The sequence below is a fragment of the Ursus maritimus genome, unplaced genomic scaffold, assembly GCF_017311325.1.
Source record: "Ursus maritimus isolate PB19 unplaced genomic scaffold, ASM1731132v1 scaffold_1, whole genome shotgun sequence".
NCBI lineage: Eukaryota > Metazoa > Chordata > Mammalia > Carnivora > Ursidae > Ursus > Ursus maritimus.
Window position 1 is genome coordinate 67,894,067 of NW_024423343.1, and position 14,185 is coordinate 67,908,251.

Genomic DNA, 14,185 nt, shown 5'->3' on the forward strand with positions numbered 1-14,185 from the left:
TACGACAGCAGAGTTGAGTAGCTGCCAACAGACTGGATGGCCTGCAAAGTCCCAAATATTCACTGTCTGATCTAGAAAACAGGCCACTCTATTTTTAACTATGTATATATTTATACCATGTTTGCCATCTAATCATACATATTTCAAAGATTATAAGAAAGAAATAATCGTTAGAAGTAACTTTCACCTTATTATAATTCTTGGCTAATTCCAACATCTCTTTTACCACTGATTCATTGTGTTTACAGTGTTCACTGTAGTCCTGAAGTGTCAAACCTTCCATCCAACTCTTCTTATGCAAATTTAGCAACATCTAAAAAATATAAAGAAAAAGTAATTATTTTCCTATACCAAGGGTATTTCCTTCACTTGAATTGAGAAACAATTTCACAAAAAAACTTCGGAATTAATGAATGAATTTAAAACTTAATTTTATTAACTTAAACTTGAATAAAAATTCTCCTAAATTTATATTAATATAACCTCAGGAGTATTCCAATGCCACGGCCTTTGTACTTGCTGTCCTTCTGCCTCAAAGGCTATTTTCCTTATCTTTGCATGGCTTACATTTCTCATTTCCTTAGAGATCGACGCCTCACCTCACTACACTATATAAAAAAGTCACCTCACACACTCTTAAACATCTGTCTTCCCTTATCTTGCCTTATTATTGACCTGCTGATTTCAAGATCACCAAGATCTAGATTCTAGAACAATATCTAATCTAATCATAGCAGACATTCAATAAACATTTGCTGAATGCATAAACGAATGAATGAATCAGTAAAACTACTAACATTACACACAAGGTCTCTAACAGTTCATATAGCCCAACTTTCAAAGGCCACGGTAAGCAAGTAAATGTCCCATTCACTGAATGACTTCATGTAAATCTTTCTGAGCCTCAGTTTATATATCTATGAGCTAAGGTCTCATAACTCTCTAAGTTTCTTTTTAATTCTAATATTCCATTCATAATTTTTAAAATGGAAACTTCCTATCAGAATGAAAAGTCATGAAACTGGCCAGGAAACCACAGATTTGTCCAGTCTACAATCAAAGCAGCAAACTAGGCTCAGACCCTATTAGTGATCATGAACTAAACACCTTAGTTCCTTGCTTCTCAAGCTAGACTCCTCGTTCTGAGTACATATTCTTCAAACTTCCTAAGTTTTCAAGGTTAGAGTCCTAAGACAGTTTTTCTTAGTCTTATTACTCTATAAATGTTCTTTAGTTGAACTTACAATTAACTTTTTAAAATGACTGATAAAATCTTTGTGGGAAAAAAAAATGGTTGTTGTTCTTTTACCATTAGGACCAGTCTATCTTGTGAGACCCATGAGCCATGATCTGGAGATATACCTCAAGTGTTGGGTTTAGTTTAGAAAACTATTCTACTTGCTTAGAGTTTTGCAGTTATATGTGGTACAAAGATTTTTGTTTTTTTTTTTAATGCTGGAGAATAAGCTGCATGTCAAAAATCACCTATGAGACTTTGCAAGACACAAAGCTCCAAATTCCTCCATTCCCATTCAAGGGCCCATGGAGGTAAGAGCAGTGTGCAAAAAAACTGAGAAAATTCTGCACAAGTAACTCCAATTTCTTTGACTGCTTCTCATCTTCTCCACTGAAAAGTGTTCTAGAAAATACAACTTCAGAAAATTTTGGTGCAGCTGCAACTATATATGTTACAAAGCTACCTATAGTTAAGTGTTGAGAACTGGATTTTTCCTACCACTTCAAAAGCAAAGTTCCCACAGAGCATGAGGATATCCCTACCGTGCCTAAACAGGGATTCCACTGTGACCCTTGAATATGTTTGAAGGTAAACATACAGGTTGGTGGGATAAGAGTAAAGGCAGGGCTTCTAGTACTATAAAAGCTCCTAAACTGAGCGACTAGGAGCATAAACATAACATTAATTAACTTATGTAGGTATTTATGTGTGTCATCTTTTATGCCAAGAATAGTGGTAAGTTCTGAGGCATCAAAAAAGGGGAAAAGTCGATGTAATTAGCTGGATATTTCCAAACAGTTGGGTGTCAGATATCAGACTGATAAAATATTTACATATGTGAATAAATCTTTCAGTTTGTACCTGACTGGTGCTCTTTTTCATAGTCTGTACCTATTCTATAAAAATTAAAAATTAAGTGTTGAAAATATCCTTCAAGCTATCAACTAAATCTAGCACATAAAAACTTTGGAACATAGGCAAACAGCTGCAAGAAAGATGTATGGCTCCGTGTCTTCTGTTGGGCCAGAGAAGAACTGGCCCCTGCAGCCCCTCACTCATCGTCATGCTCAAGCACACAGGACCTTTGGGTGAGTTTACTGGTAGCTTTGACCTTTGAAAACAGTGGTTTATAAAACTTAACAAAACAGAATTCTTCTTTTAATTAAAATCTTAAACAGCACATCTTCCCCCACAATATATAAATGACATTAAAAATGGAGGTCATTTGGTAGTAAGAAGAGGCAATATGGACAGCCCAACTTATCCCACTTCCCATTCACCTCATGCACTAGAATTACCTTCTAAGGTACCTTTGTGAGGAATAGTTTCGATCAGTTAAGTAAGGTCTTATTTACTCCTGATTACTTACCATGTTTGGACTTGAGAGTCACATAGAGCCAAAATTTATGGCTACCAATAGTACTCGGGGTTCTTAAAAATTATTTTAAGTCTTTCTCAGGGAGATATACAAGAAGCTAATTTGGAAGATGACTAATTGTAATAGTAAAAAAAAAAAATAGAAAAGCAGTTCAGACTGTAATTTCAATAAGTAATAGGAAGACTTATATATTTGGTATTATTTGAAATAATCCTAAAATAGTAGAAACAAAAGAACGCTAACCCACCAAGATGTTAGGTCCTTTTTACGGTAACCAAATTTAAAAAATTGCCTCGTATAAAAAAGGGTAAGAATCTAGCTTTAAATATCTGAAAACCCTACTGCATTTCCCTTTTGACTCACCTTTCATTTACCCTATGTGAATAGAGTATTTTTTTAAGTACTACACAGTTATAATCTAATTTATTCCTTTTAAATGTGGAAAAAGTTTCAAAAGGTCATTTTATTGGAAAAAGATAAATTAATCAGAAAAATCACAGAACAAGGAGAAAGATTTTTCTAATTAATCATAAAATCAAACAGAAATGTTTGTTTCCTACTTATTCTCTTGTTTTAGCATCTACCAAAAAGGTAAAACATCTTTCAATATGTCCAATAAAATATTCCTTTATTTTATGTTCCTGTAATTCATCAGGAATGAAAAAATCTTTGAACACATCAATGAACAAGGTCAACAATTCAGATTCAAATATATTAGGTAATAGTTTAAACGGTCTGAAAAAGACTTTTTTCCCCCTCTCTAAGATTAACTTACCTTCTGTTCCAGTTCATTTTTCCGGTAGTTAATAGTAATGGAGTAATAGTGTCTGTTTAGTCCATGAATTAACGCCTATATAGATAAAAGATTAGATAAAAGACAAATTAATGTTTTGCATGTAAAAAATTAGTTTGAAACCACTGACATATGCTGTAGACAACACCTTTACTCTCTTCTAAAATAAGGCTGTAACCTAAATAAAAATTAAAAGAAAATATACTTTTCCTCAGCTACAAGTTTAGAAGTGAGGTTTAGGGGTATGGGTCACACATTCTTTAAAATATCATACACAGCAGCACAAATTCAAAAGTTTCAGTAGCCTCGCTCAGAGTCAGAGATAGGGTCTGACTCCATCATAATCTAAGTTATAAATTAATTATTCATAATTTATAAATAATACATAATTTATAAAAATACATAATCTGATTTTATGATATCTAGGGGTCTTTTTGTTATTTCAAAAGAAAAGTCTAACATTCAATCATAATAATACACCTATTTTTCCACCCATGACATTAATCTGGGGTTTCTCTTTTTCTTAAGTCAGCTCTAACAGATTCAAATAATGGGTGTCCACACATGTCTCCAAATTAACAAAGTGGAGTTTGTTCTTTACTGGGTCTACTTATATTTGCCTCATGATCTTATCCAGTGACAGGCAATTTCACTAACCAGAATTTTTTCCACTGCACTTGACTTCTCTAAGACAAACAGGCAGATCATAATAAAAATTTAAGCTAATGACATGCCTTTATTAAGAAATGATAACCCTGCCTGTGATGTAATCCATTCACAACTGCTCAAATATTGAACTCTAACAACAGATGTTCAAATGGGGTTCAGAATGGTATTCTGGGGGATCCTCTATCAGCCTAGTAAGACATGCAAGTACAGAAATACACCTTGGACTTATTTTCAACAAGTATAAAAACAAAAGGGGCTTTAGGGTTAGCTCAGATATAAAGATAAAGCTAACCCAAACCACCACTGCACTCTCTAATTACTGAATTTTTACAGTGAAGGCATTAAAGTGTTGAGGTAGAAGGGCTAGAAATAACACGTTTAGTGAGTACCCAGCATCTGCTTTGTACACGAGGTCTTCTAATCTTCGTAACAACCCAGTAAGGTTGGTTCTATTTGTATTTTGACAGACGAAGAGAATATGACACAAATCTTAATCTGTCCCAGTTTTACAGCAAGGCAAAGGTGAGATCTGAACCCAAGTATTTCTGACTCCAAAGCCCATGTTTGTTTTACCATAGTGTGCCACAATGTGTCTTAGGAAATTCTTGGATTAAGTATTTATACTTTAAAGGATCAGGATAAAAACAAAGCATGGCCAGCTTATTTTAAAACAATGCCAGCAAAAGATCACTCCACCAAGTACTAAAACATTTTACATATGTACTATAACAATCCATTCTTATCCTAACATCTGCTATAATAAAATGGTTGATGTACAAAACTAAAGTACTAAGGTGTATCTATTAAATCCTTATCCATCTTAATCATCATCAAGAGTAGCGAATTAAATTTCAGTGCTCAGAAACTCTGTGCAGATCAACAAGTAGAATTAATCAGGGCCTTCTTTAATATGTACTCATATTTATGTAAATTAGGAAGTGTATCCCTTGGGTGGAAGAATTAGAAAAAGGTACCTAGTCTTCCCAGTGGATAAAGGCTGACTGGAGAGCGGAACTTACACTAGATTTCAGTTGCCAATTGCCCCCTCATCGAACCACCTTTGTGCAATGCCCTGACTACATAATTCTACACAGGAGCCATAAAGCTAGTAACAGCTATGGCCAATAAAGAAAGAAATAGGCCAGTGGGCCTACAGTCCCACTTTTGGAGATTAACTATACTGCTTAAATATACAGTTTGGTATTTGAAGGTACTACGTACTTGATTTTTAATGACATTAATAAAAGCAGTAAAACTAACACAGGCAGCATGAAAGATTAGCAGGTATTATGATTAAAAAATACGTAAGTTTAAATAAAATGATATCCTCAAGGAGTCTTCCAATTTCACTTACTCACCAGCTGTGTACCCCCAGTACACGCCAAATCACAAGTAAACTGGCGATGTACAGTATGCCTTCCACATGAGTCCCAAAAACACAGCCTCAGTGAATAATAAATTCTCTCAAATTAATCAATTTAGTCAACAAGTTGAGACAGCATATGCCAAACAGAAGATTAGTTTTATCAAGAGGGAGAACTGACCCCTCAGAGGGGTTAAATTGCAAATTAAACAGAATATACTAGCAAATGCCATAGTATGTCAGGCAGATAAAGGAGAAAGTTTTATAGCTAGGAAATTTCTTAAAACATCATTACTTTACTTTTTAATTTACACTTAACAACCATATGATGGACTTAAGAAAATTTAGGCAATTCTTCATTAAAACAGGTATGTTCCCCAAACTCATTCATTAATTAGCTAAAATCCACAAGAGTTTCTCATAGAAGCATTCTTATAGTTTGATTCTCTATACTGTGGGCTATTTTAACCTTTTAGTGGCTGATCTGGGAAATCAGTCACCTTTTATTTTATTTATTTTTTATTTTATTTTAATTTTTAAGATTTTAATTTATTTGACACAGAGACACAGCAAGAGAGGGAACACAAGCAAGGGGAGTGGGAGAGGGAGAAGCAGGCTTCCCGCTGAGCAGGGAGCTCAATGCGGGGCTCGATCCTGGGACCCTGGGATCATGACTTGAACCGAAGGCAGACGCTTAACGACTGAGCAACCCAGGCGCCCCAATCAGTCACCTTTTAAAGCACTGTTTCTAGGAGAAAACGTTTTGAATTTACTAACAGTGGTGAGCTTATTTAATTGCTTCTTGTATATCCTGACCCTTGTTTTCTTTGCTCAAACCTTGCCAACTTTTCAAGAAGCAAGTTCTGCCTAGGTTCGTACTCTAACCAGTCTAAGGGGCTACCTATTTTAGATAAAGAATTGTTCGAAGGACCATAGACAAAGGGGAGTTTTGAGATCCCACTGATTAACTTCCTGGTTATTTCTATGCTGCTTTAGTTAATCTTTATTTTTTTTTATTTAAAGGATTTTTAAAAAAAATATTTTATTTATTTATTTGACAGAGAGAGGCAGCAAGAGAGGGAACACAAGCAGGGGGAGTGGGAGAGGGAGAAGCAGNNNNCCTGCTGAGCAGGAAGCCCGATGTGGGGCTCAATCCCAGAATACTGGGATCATGACCTGAACTGAAGGCAAACGCTTAATGACTGAGCCACCCAGGTGCCCCTTAATCTTTAGAGTAGAGATTCATAACTTTGTTAATATGACAAATATACAAAACAAATACACAATCATTACAGTGAAATCAACTTCAAAATCAATCACCTTTTGAATTATTTATATTTCTGTATTTGTTCATTCATGTGATTTATTAAACTTAAGTATTACAAATATCTTTGGGAGACTAGATACCTAATCCCAAAGAATGTTCAAGGCTGTCTAAACCACTACAGCATAAATAATAGTGAGAAGGAAAAGTAATAAACTTAGAACTGTAGTGATATATGATCAAAGGTGGCAGAAACTATGGAATAAAAATATAAGCAGTTTATGAGAGGAAGTCAACTATCAGGTTGGAATGAACTGTGTAAGATGGTATTTTATGTAAAGGGATTGTTGACACAGATCTTAAAATAAGATCCTTTACTTAAATGGCTTCCTATATAATGCCTGTGTCAAATAACTACAAACAACTAAAACCAACCCTTATCATACCTCACTGACACTGCCCAGACTATTGAGAAAAGGTTAAAGTTATCTCTCCATATACTCACTGCTATGGAAAAGCAGGCATATTATAAAATACACAGCTTACGAACCATATAATAATAATAACAACCTTTTTAGAGGTTCTTGGTAAGTCAAAAAAGTTCCATGCTCTTAAAAAAGTAAGCCGTATTCATTCAGATCCAAAGATAAGTTTGTTTGCCTTAAATTATTTTACACTGATAAAGTGAAAATGTGGAGCTAAATAATATCAATTAGATCATATTTTTAAATGAATGAAGCTTTCTTCATATAAATATAACTCTGAAAAGAAACAAAATGTGTTTTTTGTTCCCTCGAGAGTGGAGAACTGGGTTGCAAAAGGCAAACGTAGAAGAAAGTTTCTGTTAAATACCTTTTTGTACCTTTTGAATTTTTAACTGTATAAATATATTATCTATGCTAAAATTAATTATTTAATTAATTAAGTTCCAAGTATAGTATAAAGAACCAGGAGCCCAGGTTATGAATACCAGTTCCTATGTTAATTCACTACAACAAAGCCTGTGCAAATTATGAACTTTCTGGGCCTCAGTTCCCTCCCCTACAAAATGACCACAATGGTTCTTTCCAGGGCAACTGTTTTATAACTTTAACAAGTACTGAAAACAGGGTTTTTCAAATAGCTTAACTCTGTTAGACAATGCAATCGTACCCAGGGCTACACTTAAAGGCTCACAGTCCTTGCACAATGTATCCATGCATCAATAGTTACTAAATTTCTAAGCAGTTGACAACCCAATCTTCACATATACTATGGCTCTTAAGGATCTAAAATGCTTTGAACAGTTTTTAAGTGGAATAGTTTAAAATGTTTAGTTACTAAAATAAATGCTTGTTAACCCTCAATCCTATACATTTGACAATAATGGTAAATATTCCAAGTACAAAATAATACAAAGTCTCGTATATCAAAACAGAAGTCTAGAATGTAAGCATTATACTTCTGCCTCCCTATCAGGATTATTAATGGCTTCCCTTATTTAAAACATGAAAGTTAACATAAACTTCATCTATTAGTTTTGTCTTGTAGATATTTCCAACATTGTTTTAGTGTTTTAAAAATAACGTCTTCTGTAAGTAATACATGTTTCACTGTAGAAGGTTTAAGAAATATGGAAAAGAGGGGCGCCTGGGTACCACAGTCATTAAGCATCTGCCTTCGGCTCAGGGCGTGATCCCAGCGTTCTGGGTTCGAGCCCCACATCAGGCTTCTCTGCTGGGAGCCTGCTTCTTCCTCTCCCACTCCCCCTGCTTGTGTTTCCTCTCTCGCCGGCTGTCTGTCAAATAAATAAATAAAATCTTAAAAAAAATATATGGAAAAGAAAAACAAGAAAAAAAAATTCCATAATCCACCAAAGGTAAAAATTACTAACATCTTTGTACAAATAGATAGGCACAGTTTATAACATATGTATTTGCAAAGAGGAGAACTTGTAAATCCTATTTTATAATCTTTTTCTTAACACATTCTAAACCTTCCTCAAATTATTAAACAGTAGTCTGTAATATAATCATAATTTCCCCCACTACTATAAGTATAATAGTAAAAAGTCAGTGTTAGAAAAGCATTAGTCACCACCAGCGTAAATGCTGATGGTTGCTGTCAGGATTCTACCCCTACTACTAGAAAGTTGGTTTAGGTGCAAGGCTCCTCTTAATACAAACTAATTTTCCTCCAAAATAAAACCCCTTCAGAGAGGCTTCTTATCCCTGAGTCAAAGATTTTACTAACATATATTAAAATTCCATCATAAATATTACCATTCACTTCAGGTTCTTCCGGGTTGCTTTCTTTCTAGCTTGTCTTAGAAAACTAAGAAATAGTTTTAAGGTGTGGCTTTGTTCTGTTACTTGTTGGCTTGGTCCTATTTGAGTGTTTCAGTATTCAAATTGTCTTAAAACTGTAAAGCACCCAGATAGATGTCATTCTAACGGGCACTATGTAAACTGTGAAATAAATATATTTACGGATTTTAATTAGAAAGCAAAACAAACTAAAATGAAAGGAAAAACAATGATGCTGTAGCTATTACACACACAGGTCCTTTTAACTTGGGTTTGGAACTTGCTTTATAAGTTCCACCTTAAGTGACAGACTATAAATTAGGGCTAAAAAATACAAACTGGACTACTGTAGGGAAAAAAAACCACCAGATTTTAATATTGATTTTACTCAATTTATAAAGGTAAAAAGCAGGGTTTACACTTAAAAGATGAAATTGGCAACAGGTGGCTGTTGACTTGCAATTAGTAAAAACTTCTGGCAGAAATATACCATGTAGTAATCACAATGATCTTGGATTATGAGATGCTACTTAATCTTTGGCAAAAAAAAAAAAATAAATAATGAAGCAGTATGATACTATGGGGGTTTATAAGAAACGTCATTATCACAGACTAAACAGGTCCAATAATATATTCTCCTGGAACATACAAGCATGGGCTTGTCTGTACCCAATCAAAAACACTGGTAGCTTATTTCATACTCATTAAACTTTGCAGTTTTCCCTGACTTGTAAAACAATTTTATTTAAAAGCAACACACCTCAATCCTTTGAAACAAAACGTTTCACTTTGACGAAGATTTCAGATGAGTGACTGCTGCAAAAGTAAGTGTCTAAAGGTGTAAAGTTATCAGAGTGTAACTCAGGCTTAACCATGGTTAACTGTCAAAGCCACAACTCCCCAAAGACAATCATATGACAGAGCCAGGTTTCAGAAGGCGAGAAGCAATAGCTACTATAGTGTCTTTGTCCTATGTGTTCTATTTAACCAAACATGGTATTTCTGTCTATTTAATTAATCTTCAGAGAAGCAATTAACTATATAGACACAGGTTGTGGTGCATTTAAAAACACATTTAAAATAATCTTTGCAGACAATAAAGATTTGTGTAAAAACAATGAGACATGTGAATGATACAAAAAAAACACATTAATCACTCGGGAGGATATTAAATGCCTGCATAACTGTAATAATGGTGGCTGACATTATTAGAACAAAATATAAATGAATCAAAAGTAATAATATAGATCTGTTTTGTAGGATTTGTTTTAAATGTGGAGAGTAAACAAAAAAAGGCAGAAAGTTTTAAGTACCATTTAAAAGGAACAGTTTCTGTCTCTTAAAGTATATCAATTTTCCCATTATTAATACTATGAGAAATGTCTACTAACCAATCAATAATGATACCCCTAGTGCACTCTACCCAAAACTTGTATCAGTCCTTTACTACAATGTTAACCATGCAAAGCCATAAGGTACTCTCAAGATACAAATTCTACTATGCTTCCAAAAAGAGTATCCTCAAACTATGTCAGGTAAGTTTAAAGACTCCACTAAAAACGGACTCATAGATGAGTAAACCTAATTTTTGCAAGTGTTTTCATAATCTTCTTCTCAAGCACAAGAAAAATTAATTGCAAACAAATTAAAATGCTAAGGTATTAGATCTTAAAATGGCCATCTGTAATAGGATTTTAAAATATAAAACAGAGTTTTAACACATTATCAAATACAGACATTACCTGGATAGATGGCTTGTTTAAATGACCCAGATTGGAGGTTGTTTGTCTTGGTTCATGTCCTAAGACCATCATATTAGCATTGATCAATCTGAAGGCATCAATAACAACCTGTAAAAATAAGGTGTCAGGTCAATTCTTTTTAAAAAGCAAGTGATGATGCCAAGCAACAGTGGACAGGCATGATCAACTTGCATCTGTTTCTGGCCTATTTCCAGAAAATCATTTAATTATAATATTAATAAAAAAGAACCTCCTGCTGACTGTGCCATCAGCACACCACCCTCTATCTTGTAATGTAAGGTGACACCAATTATTGCAATTTTCATGAAGCAGTAAAGAAAAATATTAACTTTGCATCTTTATTATTGAAACACATCATTACTAAACTTACACACCAAACAGCCTCCACTGGTGTGCATATGTTTGTCACCTAAATTTTACCTAATCAAAATGCATGACAAAGAGAAACTACAACTGAAAGTGAGCACAAGCTAAGGGACCACATGTAAAGCCCAGCCCTGTCACATCAATTATACTACCACAGTACTTGAAATGACAACAAAATTACAGCCAGCAAGGCACTTGCTCCACGTATTCTCTTCTAGTCAGATACCTTTTACTTCTTGTGACTATAAAAGACTTTATACCTTGTCTGATGGCCTTAAATATCCAAGCCACTGTCAAGCATAGGAGGCAAATACAAGAAAACCAAGGTCACCTGTGCTTTAAAGCCAGGAACATAGTACAGACTGAGATGGCCGTAAGTTCATAGTAAAGAAGTAACGATAGGTATCATCTTTTTCTAAGTGTATTCAATATTTCTGTATAAAAAGAGTTCAAATTCTTACATGATATTGTATCATGTTAGCTCTTATATATTAAGAGATTTAACAAGAACCACATATTATCTGAACACTTTTTTCTGTTCATTATCATAGTTTTGAAAGAACTCGTTAAAGCTTTTAAATGTTGTGAAGTTTTATGTAAAGCGCTCGGACTTTAAGACCGATGCTTCTTTCTGGGAATTTAAATCAATTACCTAGAGTATAAACTCAATACTTCTGTCACATAAAAAAAATCTTAAAACAGGATAATACCTTTTTCTAGATTTGTCTTAAAAGTGCTTTACCTGAGATTTATTAACATTATAAGAGCTATCATCAACTAGACTGTTTCCCATTTCTACATAGTTTTAGTATAGCTGAGTAAGTATAGTTGAGTAAGAGGTAGAAAATCAAATTTACTTTTAAGATAAGCCAAATGAAATCTAATCAAGTCTGAAAAGTCTGTTTGTAGTAAGTATGTATACATGCTGTATACTAAAGAACAAGATCTAAAGAAAGAAGTCACCCTTTCTAAAAGGCTACCACAAAGGGTCAACAAACAGTACAAAGGATACAAACTTAGACCAAAGCATTACAAGTGTCCACGCTGGCAGGCCACCAAAAAAAAAAAAAAATCAACTTTGAAATTTTGCTTTTATTTCTAACAGTTTGAATTTCCCCAGAGTCCTCTTGCCTCAAAATAAAACCAAGTATCCCCAGAACATACATGATTTAATAGTCTGTGAAAACTCCTTTTTCTTTTTATACAATAACTATAATTCAGACTTAACTTTCACATTTACATATAAATAAATATGGCCTGGGTTTATAATTCTTGCTTATACTTACATATTTTATCATTTATTTTCATAAAACAATAATAAAAATAGGTACTAATATCAGACATGCTTTAATCAAATATTATAAATAATTTCAAACACTTGTTTAAAAAATACAGAAGTAAAATTGTCTACTAAAAATCACATAAGATAAAATTAAAATGTAAGCAAAAGGAGAAGTGACCATTTTAATAGATGTACTTAAATAAATGCAGGATTAAAAACTGTCACCATTTAAGAGCAAAGCATCATTTTGGCCCAATTGTTCTTAAAATACTTTGATTCCATTTTAAGATTTCAGTAAAATCATTTGTAGGAAAAAACTAATCCTACAAAACTATGAAAATTCCATCATATATCACAACAAAATGCCTCTATGTTGTTTTATACTGAACACTTTCAAACTAAAACAGCAGGCAGCTATTTTACATGCAAAAATCTCTGTAATATTTCTCTGAAATATTATAAGCAGGTGTGAAACTTCATAAAAAGGGAATGAAAATACCAGCTAAGTAGGTATTACGATCAGTTAGAAACAAACCTAAAACAAAAAAATTAAATTCTATTAAAAAATGAGAAAAAAATTAAAAAGTAATATACTGTTCAACTAATGAATGATGGCCTATGTGAAATGACATGCTTAGATTGACAAATCCTGAGCAGCAATAGGAGAGCCAATAGAAAAGAATACTTTAAGTACACCAAGATTAAAGGAATTTGCTGCCATTGCTATAGCAACTGTCTTAAGGAAACTAACATGTTCAACAACCTGCAGACCAAAATTAGATTTAGTACGCAATAAAAATATAAATATGGCAATATAGTCTACATTTTAATTTCTGTACAATTTTATAATTGCCTTTTGCACTGTGAGAATAAGTGGGTTCCTCCTTTAGAGCAACCTATCAAAATAGACTCATTAATGTCCAGTGCACTAATGAGCAATGGGTGAAGAAGGTGTTAATTATGCCACAGTAAGATTCAAAAAAAAGCCCTGGTGAGCACTTGGAGGTGTGTATAAGCTGAAGGCGTTTCTCCATGTTTATGTATTTACAGCATGATGCAACAGAATGATAGCAAAGTGGTCACTCCATGGATAAGAAAGGAAATCTTAGATATAATACACTACACAAAGAACCCCCAAAGATTAATTAAGTATAGGGAAGGGGACAGTGGAAAGAATCCATTTTTGGAGCTATATGAATTTTCTAAACAGTCTGTTTTAAAGTATACATACATTAATCCAGTCCAGTTTATAGCTTATAAATACAAAGAGTAATTTAGCCAAAAACTTCGCACAAAAATTACCTCATTAATATGTAATAACAAAAACTTCCAAATAAAAGTATAAAGAATATTTTCAGGAATGTGATGCTAGACTTTTAAAATTCCTTTCCATGCTGAAGTCCTATATACCACACTGAATCTCTATTCACCAGCCTGACCATTTAATTTTTTTCTGGTACAAGTGCCTTGAGACTTTTCAGAGGTCACTGCAACAGTAGACAGCTTATAACAAAACCATTAGCAGTTTGGCTAGCTTAGGGAAACCTCTTACTTTCCTTTTTTGTTTATTATCACTGCATGAATCTGCAGCATATGATAGTTTATAATTTCTCAGGCTTGTTAAATTCATGTTAAAGGTCTGTTTTCTTGTTGAATAAATTTTGTTCATATAATGCTGCCTATTTCATACACTCAGTCTTTAATAGCACCTTTGGTCTATGCGCAACTCACAGATCAAAACAGAGGACTAAAATAGGGGTTGATGATGCTATTTACATGTGTGAT

The 14,185-nt window shown here is 33.6% G+C and overlaps 1 protein-coding gene across 2 annotated transcripts in view; it reads right to left on the reverse strand.

Annotated features, from left to right (window-relative positions):
- PSMD14 (proteasome 26S subunit, non-ATPase 14) overlaps nt 1-14,185 on the reverse strand; it is a 99,887-nt gene that overhangs the window by 13,513 nt on the left and 72,189 nt on the right. For both annotated transcript variants that reach the window (XM_040644571.1, XM_040644570.1), the window contains exons 8-10: nt 10,732-10,839; nt 3,391-3,465; nt 188-313 (exon numbers count right to left, since the gene is read on the reverse strand). In XM_040644571.1, coding sequence (XP_040500505.1) covers nt 188-313; nt 3,391-3,465; nt 10,732-10,839 — 309 coding nt within the window. The remainder of the gene's footprint in view (nt 1-187; nt 314-3,390; nt 3,466-10,731; nt 10,840-14,185) is intronic.